This window comes from Periplaneta americana, chromosome 14 (assembly GCF_040183065.1).
Source record: "Periplaneta americana isolate PAMFEO1 chromosome 14, P.americana_PAMFEO1_priV1, whole genome shotgun sequence".
Classification (NCBI taxonomy): domain Eukaryota; kingdom Metazoa; phylum Arthropoda; class Insecta; order Blattodea; family Blattidae; genus Periplaneta; species Periplaneta americana.
Genome location: NC_091130.1, coordinates 150,302,849 through 150,329,962, shown reverse-complemented (window position 1 = coordinate 150,329,962; position 27,114 = coordinate 150,302,849). Strand labels below are relative to the sequence as shown.

General features: G+C 35.0%; 1 protein-coding gene across 3 annotated transcripts in view; it reads left to right on the top strand.

Moving 5' to 3' along the window:
* Positions 1 to 27,114, top strand: part of pot (papillote) — a 273,880-nt gene that overhangs the window by 236,175 nt on the left and 10,591 nt on the right. For 2 of the 3 annotated variants that reach the window (XM_069846305.1, XM_069846306.1), the window contains 2 exons: positions 18,297 to 18,665; positions 26,157 to 26,296. In XM_069846305.1, the coding sequence (XP_069702406.1) occupies positions 18,297 to 18,665; positions 26,157 to 26,296 (509 nt within the window). Of the gene's footprint in view, positions 1 to 18,296; positions 18,666 to 25,977; positions 26,115 to 26,156; positions 26,297 to 27,114 lie in introns of all 3 variants that reach the window. The other variant, XM_069846307.1, reaches the window with a different exon arrangement.

Below are 27,114 nucleotides of genomic sequence, written 5' to 3'. Positions count from 1 at the left end.
AGGTATTGATATTTACTATCTTTTGCATAGATCTAATAGCAAAACATGCTGAATTTAGTTTGGGGGTAATTTATTTAATATGATTTTTCCAATTTAACACATTATCGATTTTTAAGCCAAGAAATTTGAAATTTTATTACAGTGGGTCTTGGATGACTGAAACTGATGTGTTTAAATCAAAATAATTTCCACTTCAGGCAGTCATGGTGAAATATAAAGGGGAAACAAATGTGACATCACAATTAATTCATTATTATTATTATTATTATTATTATTATTATTATTATTATTATTATTATTATTAGGCCTATTATTTATATACAAAGGGGGTGATTAATAAATGCGGGGAGTTGAAAGTCAGAAACATAATCTAATTCTAAAGTACATAACTGTGATATTAATTTCGAAATGAATTCAATTCTTTGTAATGATATATTATTATTCATACAATATTTCAATCAACTCATTGGCGTCGTATTGATGTGCGAATCGTTTCAACTGTCAATTGCATTGTTGTCTGTAGACCTGGCCTCATGGAATGAGGAAGCGATTATGAAGTTATTAACGAGAAGGCTCCCTCTTGTTAGATTTAAATGTATAAAGACAGAAATGAAAATAAATATAGAAATTATGTGTGAAATCCCGAACTGGCGTACAATGCAAACCATGCTCAGAGTCCTGCTGGAAGAAGAAACGTTGGCAGGCAGAGAGAGGATTCGATAGTCCGACTATACTTTCCTTGAGGCTAGATTTTAAACAGCGACGACGACGACGACGATGATGATGTGATGATGATGATGATGATGATGATGATGATGATGATGATGATGATGATGATGATGATGATGATGATGATGATGATAGGTTCAATTTTTTTACGGAATATAATATGCAATATCTTAATTTAGAAGCTTTGCTTTATACGTAGACCTACGTTACGTTGTGTTGGTCATATAATTTCTAGTCACGGAGACTTGAATGCGAGGAAAGAACATAAACCTATCTGTTGGGTGTGAAATGCAGCTGGCCTTGCACTTTTATATTTAGAGCACAAGTTATGACCGCATTTGCTTTATAGCCGGTCTAATACAGATAGAATATGATAAGGCGGTTGTAAATTATCACATAAAATTCATGGCGCAGCCAATCTCCTCCAGCATCGCATCGGCTGACGTATGGAATAATCTTGTTGTGAAACGCTAACGATAAATTCTAAGATTCGATAGCTCTTCGCTACACCACGCCGTATTCGAAGGGTGATGAATATGGTTGAGGTTTGTTCTTACGTAAGTGTGTCTAAATATTCATGTTGTCGTAACTGTGAAAAATAACAAAAAATACATCGTCAACGTCCATTTCGTTACAATGTTGCCAACTTAACAATTTACGGCCAAACATAGCATAATTAGTATAACAGCAATAAAAATTCAAGAATCCTTGGTTTCTTTTTATCTTGATTTCTTTTTCGATAATAATCTAAATTGGAATTTTCAAGTTAAAGAAACAATAAAAAATCTGTTCCTCCATTCGCTGTTCGAGTCGCTTAAGAAACTTCTTGCAACTACAACTTACCCTAGAACAAACCCTAGTAATGCCACACTTCGATTATTGTGTCGTTCTGTAAAGTGACCTAAGTTCTTAACTGTCAGTCAACTCACAGCGAGTTCAGAATATGTGCGTCAGATACGTGTGCAACATCCGACGATATGATCACATATCACCGTCCTTCGTAAGTCTTTCTTGGCTCCGACTCAAAGAACGTAGAACTTTACTCTCTTTGTCTTTACTCTTTCGAATTCTGCACACCTCAACACCAAATTACCTTTCGTCTCGTTTCTGTTATCTATACTCTAACCACGACGTAAATACCAGATCACGTATCTGTGGCGCGCTAATTATACCTCTCCATACAACATCTCGTTATTCATCATCTTTTACAGTATCCACCTCGCGACAATAGAACTCCTTGTCACAAAGTATTAGGGGCTGCAACACAATGAACATTTTTAAAAATAGCTTAAAAGATAATCTTCTTAGCAATTCAATTTAATTATACTGACTTGACGGTCACTGACTATATGGTAACTTCTTTCTTTAGACATGCATCCTGATAGCGCTTCAAAATTGTCTCTCAATAATCTCTTCCTATTATCTAACGTTATTTGAAATATATTAACATTCTATGTATTTTAGTTGAATTCTGTTACACAGTCTGTATTTCATTGTTTAATTAATAGTTCATAGTATTTGACAGTTTAATTCATAAGTAATTCTTGTATACACGTAGCTTTTTATCGAAATCAAATTGTTGCATTCTTTGTAGTTCATACATACGTATGTATACTTTTTGCTGGTTGAGTGGAAGAGAAGGCCTTACGGGCTTAACTCTGTCAGGTGAAATAAATCATTAGCCTATTATTATTATTATTATTATTATTATTATTATTATTATTATAGCCTGTAATACAGCATTATATAGCATTCTGGGCAGAATGTAGCTTTTTACTTCTTCTTCTTCTTCTTTTTTATAAAATATTTATTCCTAAAATTTACGAAAACAATGCTTATATGAACCATTTAATTAAAATGTCATATTATGAATGCTTTAAATATTTAATATCGTCTCACTGTTTGATTTGCACACAGCACGTATGAGTCATCTAGCATCAAAATCGGCCAAGTCACAATATTTAAGAAAATGAGTTTTAAATATAAACTGAAAGTAGTAGTGTATCTCTATATGGTGAAACAAGAATTTGTCACAAAATCGGCCACGCCATCGGATTACTGATCACTCAATATAGGGTTATGCAACAAAACGGGCCAAGTCATCTAGCCAGTGAATTCAAAACAGGCCAAATCAAGGAGCGACTTAGCGTGATCCTGTTGCGATGTTTTTGTTTTGAATCCTATAATGCTGCCTTATGCAGCAATGTTACGTGATTTGGTAACATTGGTACATAATCCAGCATCGTAGGATTCAAAACGGAAAACCTCCTTCTTACCGTTTTATTGTTCAAAAGTAATATGACGTAGTAAAATTGTAATAGTCAAAATAAATCATCCACTGCTTCCAGACTTTTAGTAAATCTACTCCAAATACAGTACGTTCAGGGTAACGTCATGGATAAATATAATAATGGCATGCGAAACTGCGGTCAGCACCATCTGGCGGCGGGGGGCTAAAATAAGATGATCAGCGCCCAACGTCGTAGGTGGTGAACATTAGAACTACGTGTTGGGTACATTACCCAGAGTTCTCTATTTATCCGTTCGAGATATTGCTCGAGGACTCGACGAGGAGCCAAGATGGCAGACACAAACTTGCTAATAAGTGAACATAAAGTGATACTACGTGTGTGTATAAGCAGTGTATGTTAAACAGTGATGTTGATGGACGTTGTAAAAATAATGTTGTTGAATGTATTGTAAAGTAATAGTAATATAATAAATTGAACTGTCTAAGTAGTTCTTGCAGACTTTTCCATTGCGCTGTACGCTAAATACCCAAAGAATACAATCCCTATTATCTAACCTTTTGCTTTACTTTTTGTCTCTGTCTGGTTATATTTTAATTGGGTAGTGTAAAATAGATCGTATCTTTTATCTTCCTGTTGGCCCCGGTAAGAATTTTCAGTAGAAGATGCTGTGAGGAATAAAAATGTAAATGTTTTATTTTAAATTGGGTTAGTTTTGAATATCTATGAGGATGGGAGGGAACATTTTCTGCACAGTTTAACATTTTCGTCACCAGGTGCGCTGCTAAATGCATGTAGTAATTACTCTTTTCGCTACTTGGTGCGCTGCTAGATGTAATAACGCCACTCCCTCTAACAGGTGGCAGCAAGATCATTTTCTACAACAGCGCCTCTAGTATGTGTTACGGGAAACTCTGTAAGTTTCGCATCCTATTATATATTCATCCATGATAACGTCCTCAAAAATTATGCTGCCCTCATGCAGCTGGTTGGTTTTAATTTGATGCCAAGTCTACAAAAGGTGGAATAGCCCACAGTACGATGCGGTGGCAGGAATATAATTACCTACCTCCCATGGTGGGTCTTGTGGTCGCACCTTCACAAGAGAATGCTCAGGCTTTTGTGTCACCAGACCGCCACAACGGGCGCTCTTTATGGCCGCAGATTAACTTGTATACATTGCGTTTACAGCACCGTCTTTCACGCTTCCTCAATTTCTGTGTGTATGAAGGACGTTGTAAAACTGTTAGCAGCCTTCTAAAAGTGCCACCGCGCCGGTGCAATTCATAATTCACTAGCCTATGTATCATAACGGGACAGAGGCATCACACAGCTGAGTGTTACAAATGTGTGAGAAGTCACACCGCGTGAAATTTAGTGCGCGACTTCCAGGGGTGGTAAAATCAGTCCTTTGTTGAGAACTTTCGTCAAAAATCAGTTCGGATATTAATATAACGTTCATTCAGCTCCAAGATCTAGGTTATTTATATATTTGGTAAGTGAACAGTACTTACTTACTTACTTACTGGCTTTTAAGGAACCCGGAGGTTCATTGCCGCCCTCACATAAGCCCGCCATTGGTTCCTATCCTGAGCAAGATTAATCCATTCTCTATCATCATATCCTACCTCCCTCAAATCCATTTTAATATTATCTTCCCATCTACGTCTCGGCCTCCCTAAAGGTCTTTTTCTCTCCGGCCTCCCAACTAACACTCTATATGCTTTTCTGGATTCGTCCATACGTGCTACATGCCCTGCCCATCTCAAACGTCTGGATTTAATGTTCCTACTCATGTCAGGTGAAGAATACAATGCGTGCAGTTCTGTGCTGTGTAACTTTCTCCATTCTCCTGTAACTTCATCCCTCTTAGCTGCAAATATTTTCCTAAGAAGCTTTGCGTTCACTCTTAAGAACATGGGCAACTCCAGTATTTAAAATTTGGTTTCGTACAATCCCCTAACACTGACCAATTGTCACGCCCTCAATGTGTCATTTGTGCTGCTATATCTAGGAAATGAAGCTATGAAGCCATCGCAACTTTTTCGAGATCTCAACGCAAAACATTCCGATTTAGTCAACAAGCGTATTGAATTCTTTATGCACTTAAAATGGAAAAGAAAATTATTTCCCAAGTTTCAACCACCTGAGATTATGTACGCCATGGTTAATTATTAATACTTCTGTTAGTTTAACGTACGAACTTAAAACAAAATTGGAAAGGTATTTACTAGTAAATTTATTGGGATCGGACCCTAATCTTAAAGAAAAATAATTTACCGACCGTGGCACTAATAGGTTGAGAACCACTGCTCTGAAGCATATTGACGGGTGAACAACGCTCGCGTGGAAGGAGATATGCAAAAAAATTGCTGTGGTAAATGCAGGGCTCTAGATGATGTTAATGACGACTAGCAAAAAGTGGTACTTAAAAGTGCTGATACTCCTTTTACCAACCCTGGCTTGTCTTGTATTTGTTTTGCGTGGCTAACTGTACCAGTGCAGTGGTGTAAAAGCGTGCGTGAATTGAAGCGAGAGGTTTTAAAAAGGAAACATGGTCTGCTGTGAGCTGTGGTAAGAAGAAAGCGGACATGATCACTTCACTCGAAAAGTTTTCTCCTCCCCACATTTGAATCAGCAGTGGAGTGTGAATGTATTGTACAGCCTTACATTAACTTTGTTTTGTTTGGAAGATCGCAGTTCTGTTCTTCATTTTTCCGCCTGTGAATCCATAATTCGAGAGAAAATCAAACATCCACACAAGGACCACAACAGCATACATGTATTCAAAATATCGAATATTGCAAAATATCGATAAGTTGCCATAAGCAACTTCATTCGTTGAGATGTAGGCCTGTCATATTTTAGTACAAATATTTTAATAATAATTTTTTTTTTAAATGTTCGAAGAAATACATTTATCTACTTAAGTAATTTTATTTTTATTTATTTATAATATTAATGTGCAAAACAACAGGACAAGGCCAATTACAGTTCAGCACAAGATACAGAACAAAACAAAACAGAACAAATGATTATGAGAATGAATGACAGAAAATGGCAGTGAGATGAAATACAATCATATAATAGTCAACATTAATCATTGACCAAATGCAACAAAATAAATGGCAATATCTAACAAATAATAAAAGATATTAAATAACAAGTAAGGATATATCATGCATAAGTAAAATCAAATCAAATCTTGGAAATTAGCACTTTTAATACACCTGGCTACTGGAGAAAAGGATTTCAATAATTTAGTGAAGAAAATTCTTTGACCACGAAAACCTTCCACGGGAATTCTAAGATGATAATAATAACTTCATTCGTAGAGATGTAGGCCTGTCATATTTTAGTACAAATATTTTAATAATAATTTATTTTATTTTTATTTATTTATTTCGAATATTAATGTGCAAAACAACAGCACAAAGCCAATTACAGTTTAGCACAAAATAAAAAAAACAAAACAACAAATGATTATGAGAATGAATGACAGAAAATGGCAGTGAGATGAAATACAATCATATAATAGTCAACATTAATCATTGACCAAATGCAACAAAATAAATGGCAATATCTAACAAATAATAAAAGATATTAAATAACAAGTAAGGATATATCATGCATAAGTAAAATCAAATCAAATCTTGGAAATTAGCACTTTTAATACACCTGGCTACTGGAGAAAAGGATTTCAATAATTTAGTGAAGAAAATTCTTTGACCACGAAAACCTTCCACGGGAATTCTAAGATGATAATAATAACTTCATTCGTAGAGATGTAGGCCTGTCATATTTTAGTACAAATATTTTAATAATAATTTATTTTATTTTTATTTATTTATTTCGAATATTAATGTGCAAAACAACAGCACAAAGCCAATTACAGTTTAGCACAAAATAAAAAAAACAAAACAACAAATGATTATGAGAATGAATGACAGAAAATGGCAGTGAGATGAAATACAATCATATAATAGTCAACATTAATCATTGACCAAATGCAACAAAATAAATGGCAATATCTAACAAATAATAAAAGATATTAAATAACAAGTAAAGATATATCATGCATAAGTAAAATCAAATCAGATCTTGGAAATTAGCACTTTTAATACACCTGGCTACTGGAGAAAAGGATTTAAATAATTTAGTGAAGAAAATTATTTGGCCACGAAAACCTTTCACGGGAATTCTAAGATGATAATAATAACTTCATTCGTAGAGATGTAGGCCTGTCATATTTTAGTACAAATATTTTAATAATAATTTATTTTATTTTTATTTATTTATTTCGAATATTAATGTGCAAAACAACAGCACAAAGCCAATTACAGTTTAGAACAAAATAAAAAAAACAAAACAACAAATGATTATGAGAATGAATGACAGAAAATGGCAGTGAGATGAAATACAATCATATAATAGTCAACGTTAATCATTCACCAAATGCAACAAAATAAATGGCAATACCTAACAAATAATAAAAGATATTAAATAACAAGTAAGGATATATCATGCATAAGTAAAATCAAATCAGTTCTTGGAAATTAGCACTTTTAATACACCTGGCTACTGGAGAAAAGGATTTAAATAATTTAGTGAAGAAAATTATTTGGCCACGAAAACCTTTCACGGGAATTCTAAGATAATAATAATAATAATAATAATAATAATAATAATAATAATAATAATAATAATGATTAATGTATTGAATGTATATATTTGTCTTTAAGCAATATACCTTTCGTTGAGGCGACACTTCACATTATTGGTGAACAGTGCCGTCTCCCCGTTTTACACGCCTCTCGTACAAGTCAATTAGGTCATTACTCATTTTTAATTTATTATTGCAATTATTCCTCTAGTCTTTTCTTGTCCGTCATCAATTCTTCCATTACTTTACTCCTCACCCTTATTATACCAAAAATACTATTCTTCTAATTCTCGATCTCCCTTCTTTATGACACATTTCCCCTCATTTCACATTCCTATCTATTTGCAATTTTCACTGCTAACTTTTCCACATGGCTACTTTATTTTACGTATTAGTTTTCTTTTCTCTCGGTTTATTTCCCCTCCATACCATTTCCTTAAGTCATACTGTTTTTTTTTCACCTTGTTTTCCCCTCTTCCTTCATCACTGCTTCCTGAACTATCTCCTACTTGCGTTACTCTACTTCTCGTCAGCCTCGATTTAGATCTTAGTTCCTTCACCCGCTTCGGAATTGCTCCCATCTGATGTCCACTATTTCCATTCGATTGCACTGAGGTTATGTTCTGCTGTGCTTGCTGAATACTAGTTCGCGTCACTCCTATTTCTCCTTCAGATGACGTCACTGCCTGCTTTCCGGAAATTAATAATAATAATAATAATAATAATAATAATAATAATAATAATAATAATAATAATAATAATAATAATAATAATAATAATAATAATAAAGACTTTTAAAGGGAAGGAAGATTGTCGCTCCAAAATTGTTCTCAATAATAAAATAATGGAACAAATGTCAAATTTCAAATATCTACAAAATAAAACAAGACATTTTACAAAACAATGACAATCCATATTTTAACATATGGAGCAGAGAACTGGATTGTAAACAGAAGACCAAGACGCTAAATCAAGTCTACAGAAACCAGATTTTTACGACCTACTATTGACTATTCCTTCACAGAGAGGTGAAGAATACAGATATAGGAACATAATTGCATATTTGTAATCTAACTGAAAATAATCAAGAGGCTTAAGCTCAACTGCTATCAATATAACGATGGCTGAGAACCAGACTGTTCTAAGTCCATCTTTTTATAAGAAAGAAATCTGTGTTTCATTGTGTTCCAGTTCTTGTCTGCATATATGAATCGAACAAAATTGTAAATATTCCTCTACATAAGGTTGCTGTGAAGCTATTCCAAATTGTTTTGTGAAGCTTTGAATGTCAGGAACTTAAAATAGCTCTCCTGAAAAAAAAAATAGTAAAATGGACTTGGAACAGTCTGGTTCTGGGCCATCGATATATTATTATACATCACCGAATCCGAAAGCATTGCAGTGATGGGACTCGATCTCGTACCAGATGTAACGAAAACTTCCTTTGATGTCGGGACAGGTCAATCCTTGCAGTGCAAGAAGAAGAATAAGAAGAACATATCTGATATTTTTTGTCGTTAGTACATCCTTCTTTGTCTCTGCCTTACAAAGTGACAAATCGTAGTTTCAGAAAAATTAAGACCTTGGCTTGTGCATCTTTAGAAACAAGGAAGTGCCTCTAAAGATGTACGGTCAGTTGTACACTTGACAGTTCCTGGATTGCTTCAACACTTCTTACTGATCGAGCAACACGTTGATACAGACCCACACTTAACTGCCTACACACAACTATCATTGTAAAGGGAGATACAAGGACATCCACGCACAATTCACACAGTTAAAAGGGAGATCTTTGTGCAGAAAGAAACAAGTCCAACGGTGTTTCACGCCTACTGTGCCAACTACCAGAGCGTCAGTAGAGTGCAAAAACTGCTTCAGACAACTTCGACGACTGGTTCTTCCTTAAGCAGAGAGTTGTCTTTGGTGTTGTTTCTTTATTACGATATACAAATAAACCACATGTCAATATTCTTCTTGTTGCGAGACAATTATTTACGATACAGCACTCTAAGACTACAGCTTGAAATACCACAACATAACTTGAATATAATAAGTTACAATAGCTCACCGTTAGTCAATACCGATTCTTCACTCTAGGGTCCCGAGTTCAAATTTAGTTGAGTTCAACTGAAATCGGAGGTCAACAAACAGTTGAAACAGATTTTTCGTAGAATTTCTCTTCCTTCTGTCGAGATTTAATAATTTCTTCATTTTCATTTATTTGTTTATTTATTTACTAGGCAAAGTGAGTAAAAATTAAAATTATAGAACAGAAATGTTTCTAGCCACTACTGTAAGAGCCAGGCTCGTGTACAGGGTGGTCTTAGTCAATTACAACATAAAATTTACAAAGACAGTTTAGGCGGAGAAACTGCAGCTAGTGTCCCGCAAGAAATTTATACAAGTTGAATTACGTGATACTGCGCATGCGTAACATACAGGTAAGTAAAGGAGCTACCATCCCATAGATAATGCTAGTGACTAACAATGTCATGTAATTACAGCACTATAGCACGCACATTTCGCAGTAGCTGATCATACCAAATGGCGGCCGTTATGATGCAAACGTTTATTGTTTCATCTATGGAATCGTTGACGACGCAGCCTGACCAGGTTTCGAGAGGTGAATGAGGGTAGTATTTCGTGCGTTCGAGCAGAGTAAATTTGTTATTCTTTATAATAACGGTGAAGGAATTCCTCGTAAAATCCTAGTTAAATGGGTTCAAACTGTGTACTGATTTAACAGAGAAGGTTCATTATGTATACAAGTTTTTAGATTTTTCCTTTTTCATACCTATAATGATGAATTATATGTTTTCGGTACTCGAACTCGTCGTTAATACGTTCCTATGTTGGCGGTTCCATAGATGAACCTTCCCTACTTCAAACACAATCTTTGGAATAGGACAGCAGTCTTTTAACTCTTCGCTCGTCTTGTACTCTTTGTTCGACCTGAAGTGGATTTTTATCGAGAGGAAGATTGGCATAAGTAACAACTTTTGTCACAGTGGAGGCAAATGACTTAAGGTTGGTAGCACAAAATGCGCAAGAAGTATGTTGGCACTCCTTCAGATATTAGCGCATAGAGGGACAAATAATGCAGTTGAGCCATTTAGGCCTACATAATTGATAATCGAAGTAAACCGCAAAAGGCAAGGTACTGAACTGAAGGGAACCGGGATTTTGGATTCCCTCTAAGAATATTGTCGATCTCTCATAACATGAGATTTTTGAAGTAGCTATTTTAATTAATGCTGATTTCAACTGCAGCATTTATTTAACGTGGACGAATGTTGGTCGAAAATATTATACCTGGTACCGTACTCTACTACTCACAGGATTCTCTTAGTACTGTACTCTAAATCCTCGGGTCCACAGCTTCAATTCCATTCCAACGGAATATATGCTAAGGACTTTAACGCTGCCTCGGCAGGTTTGAACCTCGTATCCAGAGGCTAGAGGCTAGGCTACTGTGGATTAGAGTTGGGTCGATTCGTGAACGAATCGTTCATTCGAACGACTAATTATAAAGAATCGTAAGAATCGATTCGTGGTATCAACGAATCGTCGTTCAAAAGAATCGTAACGAATCGTCGTTCAAAAGAATAGTAACGAATTGACATGGTATCGTAACCCACGATTCTATTTACCTGTTTGATGTAACCTGTCAACGGACATTTCCGAACAGTGCCGAATGCTCCCGAGCGAGAGTGAAATCAAAATTCGTTGGAATCGCAGAGTAGGAAGAATCGTGAACTCGTTGACGATTCAAAAGAATAGTTGGAATCGCAGACTGAGAAGAATCGTAAACGAATCGTTAGAATCGATTCTTCATCTCCCCTCTTGCTTAAAAAAGTCCCTTGTGCAGACACTTGCATTTCCCTATTTCGACTATGCGGACATTTTACTGACTGACCTCTCCAGCGACAACAAAATGAAACTTCAACGTGCTCATAATTTGTGCGTACGTTTTGTAAGCAATGTTCGTAAATATGATCATATTACCCCATCCCTGGCAGCAATAGGTTGGCTTAAACTAGATAAGAAAAGAAATTTACATTCACTTCTCTTTCTCTTCGAAATCTTGAACTCTTCTATTCCTTCGTACCTGTCGTCTCGCTTCACTTACCTTTCTTCCCACCACAATCTGAACACACGCTCTCGTCATGAAACAATACTAACAAAACTATCCCATCGCACCTCCTCATACTCATCTTCTTTCACAATAGCCCTGCCAAGACTCTGGAATTCGCTACCTGCTAGCATCAGGGACTGTCGAAATAAAATTGAATTCAAACGAAAACTTACTAGGCACTTGGTCAGTAATTGATTACTTGTAAATAGTTTCTTTAATCTATCACAAAATATTTCAATAGTCAGTAATTTCATCACTATACAATTTTGTTATTCTAGATTTAATTTGTAATTCAGTAAATATAAAATATTCTTTGTTTCTCTATGATAAATTATCTAGCTTTAATTATTCAGGTAATCTTTTCGTACTTTGATTTTATTGTAATTGTAAATTTAATACTAATTGTAATATTATTTGTAATTGTAATTGTAAATTTAATACTAATTGTAATTTTATTGTTGATATTGTAATTGGAATCTCCTGGTAGAGAGGCAGAGAAGGCCTGACGGCCTTATCTCTACCAGGTTAAATAAATAAATACTACTACTAAATACTAATGTATGATTGAATCGTTGGAATCGACTTCTGAAAAAGAATCGTGTTGCCCAACTCTACTGTGGATGGCAGAGAGCAGTGAAATTCCCATTACAGCAGTAACCTCTCTTTATTTATCTTATTTATATTCCAACAACCATAAACAATGACAGAGACGCTATTCAAAGGATGACAGAAGAAGAAGAGCGTCATTGGGAGGCGAAAATAATGTAAGAACTAAATTTATCACAGAAAACATCCCACAAATCCCAGCCAAAGGAATAACAATAACAATACACTGTTCTGAGGGTTAATACCGCTAATTTAGCAGTTCCGCAAAGACGTCCTTGAAGACGGTAGACTGCATAGATGGAATTACTGGTAACAATGCCCAGAGACACTCATCAAGGATAGCTACAGCACTATGATGAATTTGCAACTGGACCAACTGGTTTTTTACTACGACGCTTTGTTAATTAGAAGCAGGGGTTAACAAAATGTATCTAATTATGATGATGATACTTACTTACTTACTTACTTACTTACAAATAGCTTTTAAGGAACCCGAAGGTTCATTGCCGCCCTCACATAAGCCCGCCAGCGGTCCCTATCCTGTGCAAGATTAATCCAGTCTCTATCATCATACCCCACCTCCCTCAAATCCATTTTAATATTATCCTCCCATCTACGTCTCAGCCTCCCCAAAGGTCTTTTTCCCTCCGGTCTCCCAACTAACACTCTATATGCATTTCTGGTTTCGCCCATACGTGCTACATGCCCTGCCCATCTCAAACGTCTGGATTTAATGTTCCTAATTATGTCAGGTGAAGAATACAACGCGTGCAGTTCTGTGTTGTGTAACTTTCTCCATTCTCCTGTAACTTCATCCCGCTTAGCCCCAAATATTTTCCTAAGCACCTTATTCTCAAACACCCTGAACATATGTTCCTCTCTCAGAGTGAGAGTCCAAGTTTCACAACCATACAGAAGAACCGGTGATATAACTGTTTTATAAATTCTAACTTTCAGATTTTTGGACAGCAGACTGGATGATAAGAGTTTCTCAACCAAATAATAACACGCATTTCCCATATTTATTCTGCGTTTAATTTCCTCCCGAGTGTCATTTATATTTGTTACTGTTGCTCCAAGATATTTGAATTTTTCCACCTGTTCGAAGGATAAATCTCCAATTTTTATATTTCCATTTCGTACAATATTCTGGTCACGAGACATAATCATATACTTTGTCTTTTCGGGATTTACTTCCAAACCGATCGCTCTACTTGCTTCAAGTAAAATTTCCGTGTTTTCCCTAATCGTTTGTGTATTTTCTCCTAATATATTCACGTCATCCGCATAGACAAATTATGATGATAATAATAATAATAATAATAATAATAATAATAATAATAATAATAATAATAATAATAATAATAATAATAATAATAAAAGGGTATATTGTGCATAATTATAGACCACATTATATGATGTACTCTCTAGTTTCACGTTAGTTTTCACAGAATTCCGTTAAGGAGACCGCTCTTTTGGTACAGCCCTTTACATGATACCTTCCACAGTCTTTGCCGCACAGCAGAAACATACGCAGTGATTGTATAGGTTATAAAATTTACCCACGCTGAAGATTGTGCCACAGTCTAGTATATACAGTTACGAAGCATGAGTTGTGAGGGTGCTAGGAACAATAGACTGTGCCGGTACTATGTGGCACTGTATTGTATTGTATTGTATTTATTAACATTCCATGGTATTCATACATTGCACAGCTAGAATATGGAACAAGTCAAAAAACTTAATACTATTATAAAATCTTAATTTATAGTCACAGTCTAGATGAAATATATACAGAAGAGGTTTACAATATAGTCTACTAGTACAACACAAAGTTTTAGTATCAATTTCATGAAGTGGTGTTGAATGTCATGAATTCACTTACAGAATAGAAGGCGTGAGAAATTAGGTACTTCTTTAATTTGGCCCTAAATAATTTTATGTTTTGAGTTTCATTTTTATATCGATAGGGAGGCTATTAAAAATTTTTACTGCCATATAACGCACTCCTTTTTGATAGCACGATAGACTTGCCGATGGAGTATGAAAGTCATTTTTGACGTGTATTTATGCTATGAACTGTTGAATTAGTTACAAAGTTTTCACGATTACATACGAGGAAGACTATTAATGAAAAGATATACTGACAAGCCATGGGCATTATTTGTAGTTTTTTTTTAAATAGTCCTACACGATTCCCTAGATTTGGCACCTACTATTATTCTAATTACTCTTTTTTGTAATAGAAATATATTGTTACTATCTGTGGAATTTCCCCAGAATATTATTCCAAAACACATTACGGAGTGGAAGTATGCACTGTCTGTAATGAGGCGATATTAGCGGTCCTAGTGGTTAGCAACTATCTATGGATGCATATTTACTATGCATTGAGATTCATGACTATATATACTAGACTGTGGTTGTGCTATGAAACCCGGAGTTCCGCCAAATATCCTTTCTCTTTGCGTGTAATTCCTGTAGCAGTTGTTAATAAGTTTCGGTAGATGGCAGAAGCAGGCATTATCGAATATCTTTTAGGAGTGAAGTTCCCCTGACAGCTGTCACCGGTGTAGCTTCGGCAGAACGCGTTTGCCTGCTGATCCGGAGTTGCGGTCGGGCGTGGGTTCGATTCCCGCTTGGGCTGATTACGGGGCTAGGTTTTTTCCGAGGTTTTCCCAACAGTAAGACAAATGTTAGATAAATAATCTGTGGTCAATCCTCGGCCCTATATCGCCAAATACCTCTCGCTATCACCAATTCCACTCAGTAGCTGATATGGCGTCGTTAAATAAACAAGCAAAAAAGAAGTTTCCCTGGCAAGTATGAATGTAACGCGTTTTGACGTGTACTTAGGCACATGGCTCTTTTCAGGTATGTTGCTTTGACTCGCTCACTGTCGGTTAGATTCCTTTTCTTTAGGTGCCTCCAAATAATTTCTTGCCCATATGTGATGATGGGTAGGACCTTCAGGTTGAAGAGTTCATGGCGGTCGTCAGTGGCATTTGACTAAAATATTTTACACTGTTGATCGTTATGATGACCATTGCGACTATTTCCTTTACCTGCAATGTAAAGACAATCAATTGACATTATGATAAAATGAAAGACTGACAACTTTCTTTGGTTCATATAGTATGTAAACGATAAAGATTGCCAAAAATATTGGTGGTAGAACATAAATAACTGAAGAAAAAAAGTCAAATAACGTTTTTCTCTGTCAAGGTTTTTCCATAAAAAAATGTGTTTTGTGAGTCTAACAAACTTTATCGGTATGCTGAAGAAAATGTCTGGTGCATTTAATTATTTCTTATAATTTTATTTTTTTTATTTGTAAAATACTGTGTTTTTAAGACTGATACTAGTCTAATATTTCTTCACATTTCCACTGAACGTGAATGCATTGCCGATGACCTTGCGCCCAACATATCAATACACAACAAAGTAACAACGACCGTTTCAGTGTACGTATCGGGAAAACTAATGACTGTCTGGTTTATACGTTCAAATAATATAATGAATATACAGGTTAATTTTTGATGTGGCTTTCACAGACAAAAGGGCTTAAGTTGTTACTTTTTATGATATGTGCATTTATTAAGGAGTCCTCTGAAGTTAAGTATTTAGGCATAATTTTTTTACTATCACTTAAAATGGAACCAACACATTAATTATCATTATAATAAATTACGTAAAATAATATATTATTTTGTTTTATTGAGGAATTACTTGTCAATAAGTTTATTACGCACAAAATACTTAACTTTATTTCATTCGGTAATTATGTATGGAATTATAAGATGGGGTAGCTTATTCAAATCCAATTTTAATCCACTTTATTTATTACAGAAGAAAATAATTAAAATATGTCTTTATAAACCTATTGATTTTCCATCTCAAAAATTGTTTTTAGACTTTAATGTTTTTAAAATAAGACAAATTTATTATATTGTATTAATAAAATTCATACACAAAAATCGAAATAATTTTGAATTGTATTCGCATAGTTACGAAACAAAAGGTATGAATTCTTTGAGATTGTTTGAACCAAAATGCAACACTGCTACAGTATTTAATCATAGTAGTAATTTAGGCCCAAGAATACATAACAAATTTATATTTAAATATCCTAATCTTGTCAATTCTAATAATTCTAGTATTAAATTAAAAAAGTTATGTATGGATTTTATAAAAATTATAAATTTAAATTTAAATATTCTTATTGTGTAGTAGATATAAGACAAATTGTATAACAGACAGCCGAAATAATTGGTCCTATGATCAGATTTGAAATCTCAGCCACCCAACCATCTGAAGTGAAGGAAGAGAAAAAGAAACTCTACGAGCCCACGATTCAGTACCTAACAGCGAAATACAACATAGAAAAAAAATCACAGTTACCGGTCTCTTCTTTGGAGCGAGAGGCACCATTCCGAAAGCCTTTGTAAAGTGGAGGGAAAAATACAAGCTGACGAGAAATCTTCAAGATGCCATCGTCACCACGATTATAAAATTTTCTGTAGCGATATTTCGTCAGCATCTTTATGGCGTACATTCAGTTTAAATTATACTTGGTTCTTTTTTTTTTTATGTCTTAATCACTTTTGTCTGAAACCTGTTTATATAATTTTTCATTTTAAATTTTATTGTGAGCTCTTCTGTGTCGCAGGGCAAACCCAAAATATTGGGTCAGACCAATAAATAAATAAAAAATATTTCTTAATTTCAGTTCAATAATCCGTCCCTGAGCACGAGTTCTACTCTTTCAGGGGCGAGCTAAAGTTTTTCTGCTTATTTATATTTTATGCTCGACCATGCTGAAATGTAGTAATTATACACCTGGTAGCAGTCCTTTAATGCATGTCATTAAAGTACACCTATTCATCAAAGTTCAGGTTTTCGATTATTCTCGGATATGCAATCGAAAGACGAGGGAAACGTCACGGAGGCTGGAAATCCAATACTGTCGCAGAAGGCCATGTTCTGTTACTATAATAATTAGCGTTAATTGTAAATAATATTCAAATAAATTCAATTTGTCATCTCGTTTTTCAATTCTAAATCAATTTCCAGGTTATACATTCTCTGCATTACATCAAGGTCAATGACATTATTGTTCCTCGGAAAAAATCAATACTTTCGCGTCTGCGCACATCTCACAATTCAAGAGCTATGAACAAGGTCACTTCCGATCTTCTGTCAGATACAAATAAAATATATACTTCTGAATAATTTAAAGTTAGAAATATGGTCGAGCACAAAAAGTCGTATGAAACTTGCCTATAATGGTAATTAAGACGCTCGTATGAAAATTATGAAACTCGCTTGCGCTCGTTTCATAAACAAACATACTTACGTCTTAATTACTATCATTATAGGCTCGTTGCATAATGTACTATTATGTTACAATTATTAGCAAATAAATGAATGAATGAATAAATAAATAAGTAAATAAATACATTTTATATTCCTTCATTAGGGGAGAGTCGGGTAGTATCGGACATCGGGTAGTATCGGACAGTGCGTTTCTTTCATCTACCACCACACGGTAGTACCTGAATGACATGGTTACGTTTGTCTATGCGACATCACAGAAACGTAACCATGTCAATCAGGTACTATCATCGTGTGGTAGATGAAAGTAACTCACTGTCCGATATTACCCGATGTCCGATACTACCCGACTCTCCCCTAAACCCGTTTCTTAAAAGAGATCATATAACCAGTGACGTCAACAATAAATAAAATCATGAAATAGCCGAAACATGTCACTTTTCGGATTTACAACAGTTGTTTAAATCTTTGTAAATTTTTGCATAGAGTGACTGAAGCCCACCAGAGAATTACTGTCTTTGTAAGCACGTGCGATATATAAGCAAGTTTCCTAACGTGTATTTCGCTCCTCGTGCCGCAGATGCTGGGCAGATGGACGCGCGTCGTCGCGGCGCTCCTGTGCGTGGCGCAGCCCGGCGCGTGGGCGCAGTCCAACTACGCCAGTCACGCCAACGACGTGGCCTACATCGGGGACGGACTACCCGACTCCGCGACGCTGGACGGCAAGGTGACGAAGCTGGACGACCTGTCCTCCGTCATCTTCCTGAACAGGACCAAGGGCACGCTCAACTGCGGCGCCGGCTCCATGCAGGTGGAGCTCAAGTTCAACGAGCCCTTCTTCGGCATCGCGTACGCAGACTTCGACCGCAACAGCGCCTGCCAGGTGGCCGGCAAGGGCGCCATCAGCTACAGCCTGGAGCTGCCTCTCAAGGGCTGCGGCACCAAGCAGGTGGGGATACATCATATTTAAAGGGGTACGGAAGTGCCCATCTTAATAATGTTAAGGGTATATGTACGTAAACGACCACAAATATTATCAGAAAACGCAGGCTCTAAATTTCAAAATGAACTCACAGTTGGACAAAAATTACAAGGTATCACAACAAGACGTATTAGACTTAAATATCTGATAAAAATATAAAAAAGGTTACTAATAATATTTTTCATACCAGTTTTATCAAAGTATGAAGAAAAAAAAACAAAAACAAAAAAATTATGCAGTTCCATCATTTGGTAACCATAATATTACGATGAAAGAGTAATGGAACGGAGAAAAATTCTTTCCGGCGCCGGGATTTGAACCCGGGTTTTCAGCTCTACGTGCTGATGCTTTATCCACTAAGCCACACCGGATTCCACCCCGGCGTCGGAAGAATCGTCTCAGTTTTAAGTTCCAACTCTTAGGTTCCCTCTAGTGGCCGCCCTCTGCACTACGTCATAGATATCTATGAAGTAGGACTGAAGTCCACACATGTGCTGAGGTGCACTCGTAATGAGTGACTAGTTGGCCGGGATCCATGCAGATATTCTGCGCCGGAAATAATTTTTCTCCGTTCCATTACTCTTTCATCGTATGATATGCGTAAATCACTTCGTGATTTAAGACGGCGCTTATTCCGTCGGATCCCGGCCAACTAGTCACTCATTACGAGTGCACCTCAGCACATGTGTGGACTTCGGTCCTAGGTTCATAGATATCTATGACGTAGTGCAGACGGCGGCCACTAGAGGGAACCTAAGAGTTGGAACTTAAAACTGAGACAATTCTTCCGACGCCGGGGTGGTATCCGGTGTGGCTTAGTGGATAAAGCGTCAGCACGTAGAGCTGAAAACCCGGGTTCAAATCCCGGCGCCGGAAAGAATTTCTCTCCGTTCCATTACTCTTTCATCGTATGATGACGCAGAATATCTGCATGGAAATATCATATGCACTTCGGTACATTAAAATAACATATAAACCATAACATTGTTATGGTCTCTCTATCATCTTTAATGTTTTTCCTGCATGTAATAGACACATTTCTGAAAAGTAGACTACTCTCAGACATGTGGAGTTGTTTACTTTAATACAATTAATTTTTTATTTTCCTATATAAAATATATTACAATTTACATAATGTTTTGTGCCCTAATTTTTCTATTTTCAGAGAAGTGGGCATTATTGTAGTCTATCTTTTGCATAAATGCATATTAAATCAGTGTACAACATTTCAGAATTCTATCTCTAATGGTTGTGGAGTTATCAAATAATATGTGTAAAATTTTCAAATTTTGGAAAATTTAATTTAAAGTAAAAAGTTAATTCTAAAAAAAATATTATTATTAACCTTTTTTATACTTTTATCAGATGTTTAAGTTCTAATAAGTCTTGTTGTGGTATCTTGTAATTTTTGTCCAATTGTGAGTTCATTTTCTTATACAATTTTAGAAATTTAGAGCCTGCATTTTCTGATAATATTTGTGGTTGTTCACGTATATATACCCTTAAACTATGTCTTACGTATGGACGTTTATCTCGAAAAGTGTTCAAGCTAAACAGCTGATTTTTTACTGCTCATGTACAGTAGTGGCAAAAAAAAACAGACCGACCCTTGTAGCTGATTTCAGAGCCTTGTTCACTCAGAGCACCATAGACTGGTAACTAAGACTTTCGTGGTTCGAATCCTGCCAGGGAAGGAAACTTTTTTTTGTTCTTCATTCAAATTTATTCCCAGAACTTTTCGATTGCAGCGATATTTTACTACTTAATTAACTTATTATTATAAGAAACAAAAAAAGTTTCCTTCACAGGCAGGATTCGAACAACGAAAGTCTTAGTTACCAATCTATCGTGCTCTGGAGTGAACAAGGCTCTGAAATCAATTACAAGGGTCGGTCCGTTTTTTTTTTTTTTTTTTTTTTTGCCACTACTGTGCACATAGCATTCGTAGCAGCATTTCCTCAATGCTGAAAACACCAGTCCTGAGCTTATAATCTGGAATCTCACTTATACAGGGTGATTCACGAGGATTTACCGCCACTTACGGAGCTTATTTACGAAGACATTCTGAGCAAAATATGTCGTATATACATGACCTATTTTCAATATTTTCGGAATTACACTAATTTGAAATGTTAGTAAAATAATTTTTTTCTTTAGTTTTAAGGGTAAAAGAATATTACAAATAGAGAATGAACTATTCACAAATATCATTTCTTTAATTGGCTACTGTTCTGAAACTAAAAATGTGTTGTTAATAATTGCTTTATACAGATTTTTAGTTTTCAATTTTTAACTAAAAATTACATTATTCTTACATAGTTATCTAAAAAATTGTTACAAATCATATGACTTTAGGAACTTGATTGTTTACAGTTTAATTATGTATCCTAATGTACAGTCTTGAAGAATTTACAAGATTGGCGTGATTTGTAACAATTGTTGTGATAAGTGCGTAAGAAAATGTAATTTTGTAGTTAAAAATTGAAGAAAAAAAACTTCTGTACGAATCAAGTAAGGAATTCACAACACATTTTTAGATTCAGAATACTAGCCAATTAAATCAATAATACTTCTGAATAGTTCATTCTTTATCTGTAATATTCTATTACCCTTACAACTAAAGAATAATGATATTTTAAGAACAATTTCAAATTAGTGTAATTCTGAAAATATTGAGATTAGGACAAATGTTTAAATGACTTTTTTTTTACTCAGACTATGTTCGGAAATAAGCTCCGTAAGTGGCGGTCAATCCTCGTGAATCATCCTGTATATGATGGATTTATTTAACTGATGAATTGTCGCACGTCTGCTCAGGAAGAATTTCTTCAGATACCCCACACTCAATAATCTTCAAGTTTGAAATTTGGCGATCTTTCAGGCCAAGATATACGAAAAATTGCCTACTGATAACACGGCACCGAAAGTATTATCTGCATAAAAATTATTTTGTCAGATTAGAGATGTGAGAAGGCCCATCATCCTGCATGGATGTGATATTTTCAATGCTTTGATCATGTAAAAGATAGTATCACATAATTACGTAGCGTACTGAAGTAACGTTGTATTAATTTTTGTTATGAGTGTTAGAATTCTTAGATTGTATGAATAATAACAAAAATATAAGCAATCAACACTATGTCTTATTTTAAAAAATCTTACATGTGTGTAAATTCTCCAAATGTTTCGATGATTCTGTATGCCCTCACTCAAAACATGGTATGACTATGTCGCAGTACCGAACTCAACACTTCTGTGTGATCCTGCTGTCTGCCAGTATCGACCGAAAAGAATAGAATAGATATTATTGCATTCCCAGTAAAATACTGTCGTAAGTCAAAAATCACATATTACTTCCGTAAATTATTTTCAACACTGTTTTACTAGTTGGAGGTATGAAATTATAATAATCTTCTTCTTCTACTTCTTCTTCTTCCAGGGATTAAACCTTATTGGTTCATTCCGGCTCCAATTAGTAAAGCTGTTGTATCCATCTCTTTCGTGGACGTCCTTGGTCACTTTTTCCTTCTCTCGGTCGATAGTTTAAACTTCTCCAAGCCATTCTATTAGCATCCATTCTACAGACATGTTCATACCATTTTTTCCTACATTCTTCTATTTTATCTGTAAGGCTAAATATGTTCAATTCTTTGCTAATATCTTCACTTCGTTTTTATCCATTAAAGTGTCTTCCGCCACAAATTGTAAATATTTCATTTCTGCAGCTTCTATTCTTTTAATTGTTTGCTTTTTACAGTCCATATTTCTGAGCCATACAACATTGCAGGCACACCCAACACTTTATAAAATTTTATATGTGTTTCTTTTCTTACTTTCTTTCGCGATGTTCTCTTCAGTTTACCACACAAATACTGGAACTTTCGTAATTTACTGTTTATATCTTTTTCTCTGTTACATCCTAATGAAACAAATAGATAGTTGAAATCCTTTACTTGTTCTAATGTTCTCTCATTTAAAACTATTTTTGCTCTTTGTAGTTCTTTGCCACATTGGGCCATCACTTTTGTTTTTGTTGAGGAAATTTCTAAGTTATATTCTTGTGCAATCTTGCTCAATTTAAAAATGGCTCTTTGTAGGTCAGCCTCTGAGGAAGCCATTATGGCCTGATCGTCAGCAAAGATTAGTGTATCAACAGGGATTGTTTTTTTTTTTTTTAGATTTTTTTAAAATTAGTTGCCATTTCCTGACAACTTTGTCTATATGTAAATTAAAAAGAGTGTCTTAATCCCTGATATGTTAAAATTTCATGTGTTGATTTTTTGTTTCCACTTTTTATTTATAATAATAAAATAGTAAATTATGAAATGTTTTGATATTCATTTATTAAAATATATTTATAGCAATATTTTAATGGAAAATAGCGTATCTTTAGAAATCACAATTTTCGAGTTACGACACTATTTTACTGGGAGTGTGTTATAAAGAAAGAAATGTCGCTCGATGCCCACGCGCCTCGTGGGTGGAACGGGAAGCAGAGGTCTGAACCCCGAGCAACCGGTTCGCACCATGATGTCACCTCACTGGTCTGAAAGTTTAACACAATTACAGGAACGGGATAATGATGGGAACGCTCCGACATGCACCAGGAGCGCCTTTCAGATGTCACCCGAGCGTCATGTCAAGCTGAACGTCTGCCATCGCCTTCTGGTGGAATGTAACCTCACACGGCTCCTCGACGCAGAACGTTTGGCTTCAGTTCATTCTTATAACGCCAATCAAACTTGAACTGCTGCTATTAGATATGATGTAAAATGTTTAGAGGAATGAAACAAATGAACTGGCTTTTGTAGTTAAAAGAGCTATGAGATATTCGATTGTATTGGAAATATATATAAGCATCTGTCGACCAAAGAAAAAATGAACACAACAAATATTGGTCCCGCAACAAACTTAAAAACTTATAGCTTGCGAAACAAGAATATGAACAGAGTAATGATTGTAACTGACGTAAAATAATTGGAAAAAAGAAATGAACAATGCACAGATACTTTGAAAATATGACTTAGATAATACTACCTAGGGTATATGCGACGAACTATTTATATTTTGCTATTACTAATTAAGGAGGGCCATGGCGAAACAAAATGAAGATCGGAACAAACTGATTCATAATTTTAGATTTAGTTTTTAATGGAGCGTTGGCCGATTCCACAACGTGTTTTCTAAGTGTAGCAGTTTATAAAATCGGGATCAATTTGTACAAGTTCGACTTGCAAATGGAGGAAGTCATCTCAAGGAAATAACTTCAATAATTGTGTAAATAATAAATAAAATTCAAACGTATAAATAAGCTGTTAGGTTTTTAAATATTTATTCAATTTATTGCACAAAGCTTTACTACACTTTAAAAATAGTTAGTTGAAAATGCCCTACCTTGTAGAATTTATTCTAATTAAAGTAACTAATTGTTATTTGTGTCGAAATGAAAGAAAGATCACACAGAAGAAAGATGAAAATTTTAAAACCAGAACAGGAAAAAAGTCTACTTTTCATATGATGATGATGATGATGATTATGATGATGATGATGATGATTAGAGACAAAATATCCGTACCATATCAAATCGTAAAATATGCATGTATTTGTAATTTACTGGCATTGAATAAATAAATAAATATATATATATATATATATATATATATATATATATATATATATAAAATTCATGCATTATCAAATGACCAAATATGCACAATGAACCAAGAATACCAAAAAATGAAGAACCAAACTTAGGCTACATTTTATTTTTGAATGGCACAATGTATTACTTACAGTCTTTCCGAATTTTCTACAGTCAAGTTTATGTGTTTATATGTCAAAATGTGTTTGTACATAGAAAATTAGCTTCCTGCGTTACAAGGCGACACAGATGCAGCTCACAAATCAACTGTATGTGTAGTACAGACATACTAGATGTAAGGGGAAGTATGTTGGAGCAATTGTCGACAAACTACAGGTAGCCTACTAAGTATGAGAGGGATGCACGAGAGACATTCTTCTAATAATATATTTAGTCTCAGGATGGAGTTTGTGTAGAACAAAAGTGGAGGTCTGGAATTTGCAGTGAGACACTACAATGAGGGGATTAGCTGGTAAGATCCAGGAGTTTTGAAGTAGAAGCCATGCAAATCGTTAGTGATTCCACTTATATTTTTCAGAAGATTCACTCAAATATTGTAAGCTGAGAAATACTAAACTCTGAAGCAAGATTTATATAATGTAGTAATGTGCGATTTACATAAAAATAATATGCACTAAAACTATAAAAAAATGGACTAAATATGCAAGATGAACTTGTAAATATCCTTTATTAAACGTGAAATCTTAAAAATATGCATTATGCACGAATTTATCTATAGGAATCTCACACCTCGAGTGATATTTATTAGGACTATTTCGTGAATAAAATAACAACGTAAATAATATATCACTAAAATTCGCTCACAAAATGTTAATAATTGTATATTTACAAATGCTTAACCTAATCAGACATTGTGAAGTTAAAATAGATGAATATCGATTGCTGCAATAAAGAAATTCGATGTTATTCAGTAATGCCAATTGTGAAAAGCGAAATACAGATATAACAATGTTAATTACATGTACTGCGTTTTTCTCTTATTATAACAGAAATACATTTCATTATCTGCTGAAATTATAGTTTAATTTAAACATTTTATAATATAATGACAAGTAACCTGATTAATACATTAATTAAATGAAGAGTTGTTGAAAACGCAGTTATCAAATCTGAATGAAGGGGTGTTCAGATAGCCTACAATGGACACGGAATTAGAAGATGAAGATGTAGGCGGTAGATGCAGTTTAATGGATTCATGCTGATCGAATTACGGGTAAACAGTTGGCGACATTGAATAAACAAAAGAACGACCATGCGATAAATTGATAGCGATAAATGTAACTGCAAATATTATCGCGATGTATGACTGTGATTGGTTGGAATTCAAAATTTCATTAAGTTACACTTCATTGGTAGAAAATGAAAATACGTCATATAAACGAAATAGTCGCTAAAAAGTCTAAAACATGCAAATACCAGAGAAAAGTGTAGGTACCAGTACTTATTTCGATTCACTAAGCCATGAAACAGATGCTTACAAAGTTTGAGAAATATAGCAAGTTTTTAATAAAAAACATGCATTTGCATGGAAATCCTATCTTTAATGATGATGATGTTCATTTTTAGAAAGGAAATTATAGTTAGTAAGTAAGGTAACAGTGTTCTGTGTGTTAACAGGATCCTCAACGAGTGTTCACCAACAATATCGTGGTGAGGTTCCACCCCGGCCTGGAGATGGACGGAGATGAGATCATCACCATCGTGTGTCGCTACCCCCCGCCGGTGGCGCCACCCCCAATTGTACCTCTCCCCATGTGAGCATACTTGTTTGATAATAGCGCTTCGTATCTGTGTAGGACCCCATCCGAGTGTTCACTAACAACATTGTGGTACGCTTCCACCCCGGCCTGGAGATGGATGGAGACGAAGTGATCACCATCGTCTGCAGATATCCTCCACCTGTAGCCCCGATTCCTGCAGGACTTCCTAGCTTCATGTAAGACTACTAACCATTAACATCTTCATTGTACGCTCTCACATCCTCGTAAACGTATGGAAGTCATTCCGATAATGAAGCTAGATTTTATAAGTTCAATAAAATGTTAAGAATTATCTGGGTGGTAATGAAAATAAATACACTGTGTCCACAGAAACATTCATTTGACGTATAACCATCCGCGCTACTATTATGTTCTTCCAATCTTTTGGAACAAAGAAAAATAACATGAAATGTGATATATAAACTGAAGAAATAATGACAGAGATTAAATTCGTCGATAGATTTGAGCCAATATTAAATTAAAATAATATAACATAACCTCATACAACACAAACAAGCTGCATTCCGAACAATGGTACACAGACTACTCAACATACCAATGAACCAACAGGATTACAACGAAGAGCTAAACACAATCAAATACATAGCACAAGAAAACGGATACAACCCCAACATAATAGACAACATAATACGTAAGGCAAAACAAACCCACAAAAAAACAGAAGAATACAACACAAACACAAGAACACCAAAAAATACACCACACTAACATACGAAAACAAAAAACACACATAAAATTGCAACCTCATTCAAGAAATTAAATAACAACATCGCATACAGAACAAATAACACTCTACAAAAACATCTCAACACACAAACAACAGAAACAAACAAATACAACCACAGAGGCGTATACAAACTCAAATGTAACACCTGCAACAACTTCTACATAGGACAGACAGGCAGATCATTTCAAACACGTTACAAAGAGCACATCATAGCCGTAACAAAATTATAAAACACCTCCACATATG